Here is a 6,899-nt window from a genome sequence, read left to right as displayed (position 1 = left end):
TATCTCTTTAGTTTATATTAAAGGACATTCACATTTGATTTTTCGTTCAATACTAAAGTGCATATTTGTTTTCTTTATATTTAGTAATGAGTCTAGTTTTCAGGAGTCATGAAATTACTCATGTTAAAATTTAAGATTGAGAAACAACAGTAAACTTCCCTGTTTTTATTAAGGTTGCTCAGCCAAAGTTACGTTGTGGTGTTATAGTTATTGACTTGCATTCTATTATCATACGAAGAAACAGAAATGATTATATGCAGGAATACTAAAGAAGCATAAAAGAAAATGAAGAGCAATAATTAAACAAAGAAATGGGGACCATAGATAGAAGTTGGAGGCGCATATGCATGGCCACTAGCGTTTAAAGCATTCTAGGGATTCGCCAAAGTTAAGATACTCCTGTGCTCTACTTTTCTTTCCTACATCCTATACTATTTAATCTGTCAGACAAAAGACCAATTGATGAACATAAAACAGATGCAATGAGCAGATTCTTCTTCGTTTAATACTTTCCATGCAACTGCTCTCTCATAGGACACTGGCCTACCCATGCTCGACAAACAGATTCCACCTTGAATACACATGAAACCCTGCACCAAATAATAATCATACATACACAACATCCTTACAAAGTCAGCTCCAACTGTTCCCAGTAACAATTAGTTAATGATTCAGATGTCAAACTATACATGGTTATAATTAACCATGTCAAAATGTTAGAAAGATAAACATAACCAATGAAGAGGTATATACCTGCTGCATTATCTGGGGGAACTCGGTGCACAGGGTTTTCTTCCCATTGTCATCAAAAATCTTTTCCAGGGTTATGTCTTGAAGTGCAACCAAAGTTGTTTCAAGCATGTCAAGTCCAGCTTGATTTGCAAACGTAAAAACGGGTAATGCCTGACAGAATCATATATATTATAAATATTAACATTGTAGAATAAGACATGTGATTATGGTAATAAAACTCAATAGACTGTTTTTTTCAAAATACATATACTAAAAGAAATTACCTTTAAAGAGCAGCACAAAACTGCATCTGAGTGATGCCAAAGAGACTTGAGAATGGACTCACTGCCTTCACATTTAAGAAGTTCTACCCCTAGATAGAACCTGCCAAGCAAACAATCATAATAGCACGTGTCAGGCTATCATAGGTCATGCTTCCTTGGTTATTCTCCAAACTTCAGCTATAAGGTTTTAAGTGACTCACCTATAGCTGTTACAGATCCATCGAGCAAGTGTTTGAGCCTCAGGAGTGCCAGGTGGTAAGTGAAATGCATTGTGAGAACCAAAACGCGAAGGAGAAAGAGCTAATGAAACCCTCTGAACAGAGGCAATGATGCTACGAACATATTGTCTGGCCATGGTTGCTATGTTCTCTTGAAGGTGGACTTCGAATGCAAACTGGAATGCTATTGTCATTACAGATTTTGTGCTCCCAGAATGACCTGAGTTGTCACCAGCTGCTTTGTTTGCTGTGGCTCCAACCTCAAGTGCAGAAGCCAGATCAAGTGTCCGGTTCGGACTAGCAGCATCCTGCATCATATCACACATAAGACTACCATAATAGCAAAGAAAACAAAAAAATCACAATACTTACTCAGCACAATTTTTTATCAGCAAATAGACTTACCGAGCTAGAATCAAGAGGTATAATGCGAAACCCAGAAGGTAAAATGGGTGCATCATCAGAGAAAGATGCATCTATTGGAGCAAAAACAAGCTCTGCACTGGTGCCAACTGCATGCTCATCCACTCCACTGCAAAGCTGTGGACAGTTGCGACGGTATGGTCTGTTAGCTGTGTTCTAGAGGTAGGAAATAACCTTCTAAACTATATGTAGATGTAATTGTGACAGCTATTCAATTAAAATGAAAATTAACTCGTGTTCACACTTCAAGCATGCATCCTTAGTCTAAAATAGTCCTACAACTGTGCAAATCCCCATTCCGGACATGAGATCTTATCACTCGCGAAGAGAGGAAACCGTGACTAATTTGGTAGCAAATGAGTGAAAAGTTAACCAACATAAGTGAATTTATTTTTAAAGTAACGAAAATAAATTTTAAAAGCGATTTTTTTGCTCTCAATTCGGGAATGCAAAGACGTAGTACATGGAAAGAAATATGCCGAAGAAAATAGTACTGTAAAATAAGTACTTACTTGTAAGAGGAAAACATCGCCAGGTATAGACATGTCGTCCCTATAGTAGCCCATGTTTTCAAGCTTAATAACCTCCATGAACTGTTTCAGAGATCAAGTGTCAGCGACGAACCAATACACACTTACAGAAAACCATTTGATTTTATTTTTGAAAGAAAAAAATGCTAAATTACAAATAGTATAGTCAAGGAGCAAATAACTTGCCTCTTCATGCTCAATTGTGTGGGCTAATGGAAGAATAACCTGACCCCCAAAACCTCCTCCTGGTCGGGCCCCTGGCAAGCTACAGGGACCAGCTTTAATAGCAGCAGCTGAGTAGGCATCAATGCTGCTATCTGCCCATTCTGATCGGTGCTCCCTCAAGAATCTAAGAAGAATTGCTGGAGGAACATTCTACAAGGACATAGAGAGTATGAGACAACTAAATACAATAAAATAAGATGGAAATTGGAAAGGACATGAATCAAATTATATTGATTGAGTTATTAAGTGTATAGTACCTGTAGCAACATGGATGCTTTGGCACATAGCACAGAACTGCTCACAGAAGGAAATCCATTGTTGTTATAGCCAAGGTTAGCTCCCATCATCTTGCTAGGTGAGGAATTCACTAGAAGGGTAACATCATCAATGCCATCACTTTCTAACATGGACCAGCCATCATCTGCAAAGCCATTGACAGCTTCATTAAAGCCCCTGCGCAAAAAGGAGGTTTATAGTTAGATTACGATAACTAGCCAATTCCATCAAGCGAAGGACAATTAGTGACACAAACTTGCTCAATCTCTGACTCAGTGCACGTAAAGCTGCAGGCCTTCTTCCCCATCCTGTTACACTTGGCTGAGAAACCTCTTGAGAAATCTGCCTCAAATTACGTAAGGCCTGAATGACAATTACAATTACAAAAACCCTTAGCTGGTGAAAATACAAAGGCTTATAAAAGCCACACGTTTATGATTCCAAATCGTTTTAAGTACCGTAAGTGTGTAGTGAAAGCTAACAGGCAGAAACAAACGACTTACCGCCATAGTGGTCCTCTGAGCTAGCAGCATTGATGACTCATAAAGTGGGCGCAAAACTTCAGGTACACTCCATGGCTGAGGCAGAAAGTAATGGTAATTTATCAAACCAGCAAGAAAGAACAATTTCACGTCACTTTATAAAGGTTTATTTGACAAACCTCTAGAACCATATGATCTACAATATGGATAATGGACCCCCCTCCTTCGCAAGGTCTTATCAGATACCCACTTGGCAGCATGTCAGCTCTAACAAAATGCTGCACTGGAGGCATAGCTGGACCATTCAGAGTATTGTTGAGTGATCTTTCACAGACCTAACATTGTTTAAATTACATGAGGCGTTAGAGTTAGGCTGGGGAGGAGAACGAAAAGTTCAGAACTGTTCTGAAAATAACAAAGAACCATTATTACATACCACTAGACTACCATCCTCCAAAAGTGATGTGTAGCGCAGCAACCAGAAGTCACGACCAGGTGCTAAAGTTGTTGGCGCATAAAGCTGAACAAAACAGCATATGTTGAAATTTGCATTTACTAAGGTTTGCAAATGTACTGATTTTCTGAGAGATGCAGAATATATTGTTAGCTATAGACTATAGTACCTGCATGTAAAGTAGCTCAATGGTTCCACCATTTCCAGTGGACATGACATTTAGAACGTCCACAGTTCGGCAATCACGAAACCATGAGAGCCTATCTTTGAGGATTTCGGCAACCTGCGGACAACATTTTCATTTTCAACAAATGCTTCCACACACAATTCCATAGGATTAGTCCTCTGAATTGAAAACAAAGAGGAAGAAACTCACCCTGGCAGGTTCTAGACCCACAAGGCCGCAGGCACGTGCGGCCACTCCAGGGCAACCGTGAGAAATAGCAACGATTCCAATGGAATCCGGACCAGGCTACAAACATTCAAAACAAACGTTAACACTAACATTAAACACACAAAATATTAAATATTGCACGACATTAGAATCGTGCTTTCAAATTAGCCCACGCAAAATGGCATCCACTTTACCCTTTAACCAGATAAAAGAAACAGATCATTGAAAGTATGTTCTTGGAAACTCTAAATAAAATCAATTTGTTTAATCGATGCTTGAAAAGAAAATTAATACGAGGCATTAACAAATTAGGAAATAAATAAGGAAACAGTTGAGTGCGTAGAGGGTAGGAACTAGGGAATGAGAAGATGGTGTTTAATTAACAAGTTGGTTTGGTTAATTGAATGTGGATGTACTTTTTTCACTAAATGGAAATGGAATTAACAGTTTGAGAGGAATGAAAAGGAAAGTGCGGTAACCTTCATCCCGGGCATTTGGACCCACTCGACAGCAGTTCCAGTGGCCTTTGAAAGAAACTCTGCTAAAGTCTCCTCTGCAATGGACAAAAGTCTGCAGAATAGAGACAAAGACAACGCAAAGCACGAGAATAATAATATTCCATCAGTACAGTACAGTGACAAAGATAAAACATAGGATCCAACAAGAAATGTGAAAAACCAGACTTTTCTTTTCAGTTTCACAGTTCACTATTCACTTACCCTGCAGGGCTGGCATCCCTTGGTGGATGCTGCGGCGTCAAGTGCCGCTGACCGCTCGTCACCACCGACTCACAGCTCGTGTCCGTCGTGGCAAGCGTCGCCTGTGAGGAAATGATTGCAATAGATATGAATATGAATCTCCGTTCTGAGTAGTATGTGAGGAAGAAAGAATATAGTATGGTTTTATTACGTTCTGTGTCTGTTGGCGGAAAAAGCTGTTTTCATATACCAGCTGTGACACCTGCTTCTGCAATCTGTCGTTTTCTTCCATCAGTAACTTATTCATTGCTGTCAGCTTCCTGTTCACACCTTGCAGCCGTGACGCTTCTTTCCGCTGTTTCTCTCTGCACCTGCAACAACCAACAAAACACCATAATCACCCTCTGAAATTATTAACCGCGAAACTTCAAGGCCTTAAATCATGAAACAAGACCAAGAAGATAAAAGAGAGAAGAAACAAGAAACAGGAACTTCGGTTGGTGGGTCTTGAAAAATGAAAAATTACCACCATTTTTTTTTAAATCTTTGTCAAAGAAAATAAAAACACTGGTTAAAGGGTAGAAAAGGAGACAAGAGACATAAAGAGAAGATTAAAAAAAAAAGATTTACACAAATCAAACAACCTTTTGATAAATTAAATTACTTTCAAATTTCAACACAACGTGTGTATATGCAGATGAATGTTGAAAGTTAAGCAGGTAGAGAGAAGGTGATTAGAGGAAGAGAATGAATTGAAGGAGAATAGGGTAGGAGCGAAGTAGTTAGTTACCTTCGGTTTTGGAACCAAACCTTGATCTGTTTGGGTTCGATGTTGCAGAGAATGGGGCACTCCCTTATGAGCTGTTGGCGGCGGAGGGAACTTGGTTTGGGGCATTCATGGTAGAGCCGTTCCAGTGCTTCCACCTGTTCAGGTGTATAGCGCACGTACTTGCCGTTGTCCATTGCCACCTTGCTCCCATCTTTGCAGGCCGAACTAACCGCCATCATCCCTTCCCGATTTATTTGGTTTATTTATTTGAATAACACAAACAAAACAAAAGAGGAGGTTTCATGAATCAGAAGATGCTCTGAGAAACTATGGGAGTGGTTTGAGATCAGTTGGAGTTGGACATGAATGAGAGAGAAGGAGAATGAAACTGCAAACTTAAAAGAGGTACTACTCAGAGTTTGTCTGTCACAGTTGTTGGTTGTATTGTATTATATTGGATCATATATGGCAGAGGAGAGAGAGAGAGAGGGAGGAATAGGAAGTGAATGGAAAAGGTCGTTTTTCTTTATTTTGTGTGTGTCTGTATAAAGAATGGAAAAGGACGAGTGCGGGGTATGTTGGGATTGGGACAGAGAGATGGGGTTGCTTATAAGAGAATAACCCCAAATATCAGACAGAATAAGCAAACATATTTTGTTTTCACATCATTCTACCTCTGCTTTCTGTTCTTCTTTAGCTGTTTTGCCTGTTGCTTTTGCTGTTGCTTTTCTTGCACTACTTCATTTTGGCACTTTCCAACACTTGGAAAGGAAACCCCACTCTCTCTCTCTCTCTGACTTTGTGAGAAACAAATGGGAAAAAAAGTGCCACCTGCCCTCTCGCTCACGACGCGTGCGCTGTAAAAATGTATAGTATTATTGGACGTTGGAGAATGCACAATAGACAAAACCCGATACCGTTTCGTTTCATTTCTATGTATGCCACTGCCACTGTCAAAAATGTGCCATGTCCTTCCTTCTCATCAAATATACCCTTTGTCCATGCTGTCTCATAATTTATACCGTCTATGCATGGTCCACACTCCACCATTCTTTTTTCTGGCTTTTATCCATCACAGGTTTTTGTGATTCATTACGTTAACAACTTCCAAAGAATAAATATAATGAACAACAACCTATGTTTTATTTGTTTTTTGCTTTTCCTTTTTACTCTCTTCTTTGTTCAAAATCAAGATACAAATTACTCCATGCGTTGACATGCCCAACTGATCTCAACTATATATATACACACACCTCAAACTGATGCAATGGTCGTCGTAGATCACGTGAGCACAAAGACAACTGTAGTTTTCTTTGTCTTTTCCATTCAGAAAACACAGCATCTTTCATGATATAATCAACTACCGGCTAATTACATTATGAACAGTAAAAGTCTATCATTTTTTGGCATTTGG

At 39.3% G+C, this 6,899-nt stretch overlaps 1 protein-coding gene across 1 annotated transcript; it reads right to left on the bottom strand.

Moving 5' to 3' along the window:
* Positions 1 to 299: 299 nt before the first annotated feature.
* LOC137820489 (homeobox-leucine zipper protein ATHB-8) lies at positions 300 to 6,479 on the bottom strand. Its single transcript, XM_068624606.1, has 18 exons — positions 5,507 to 6,479; positions 4,928 to 5,087; positions 4,738 to 4,838; positions 4,498 to 4,588; positions 4,001 to 4,096; positions 3,794 to 3,907; positions 3,607 to 3,690; positions 3,350 to 3,505; positions 3,192 to 3,266; positions 2,945 to 3,051; positions 2,670 to 2,865; positions 2,374 to 2,562; positions 2,170 to 2,250; positions 1,640 to 1,774; positions 1,217 to 1,542; positions 1,017 to 1,116; positions 754 to 903; positions 300 to 590 (listed from the first exon to the last, which is right to left on the bottom strand). Exons 1-18 carry the CDS (start codon positions 5,722 to 5,724, stop codon positions 444 to 446), a joined length of 2,526 nt encoding a protein of 841 aa, XP_068480707.1. The 5' UTR covers positions 5,725 to 6,479; the 3' UTR covers positions 300 to 443.
* Between the last annotated feature and the right edge of the window lie 420 nt (positions 6,480 to 6,899).

Source organism: Phaseolus vulgaris, chromosome 9 (genome assembly GCF_000499845.2).
Source record: "Phaseolus vulgaris cultivar G19833 chromosome 9, P. vulgaris v2.0, whole genome shotgun sequence".
NCBI classification, from domain to species: Eukaryota; Viridiplantae; Streptophyta; class Magnoliopsida; order Fabales; family Fabaceae; genus Phaseolus; species Phaseolus vulgaris.
Note: the sequence above shows the minus strand (reverse complement) of the source record. Positions and strands in the feature narration are given on the sequence as shown.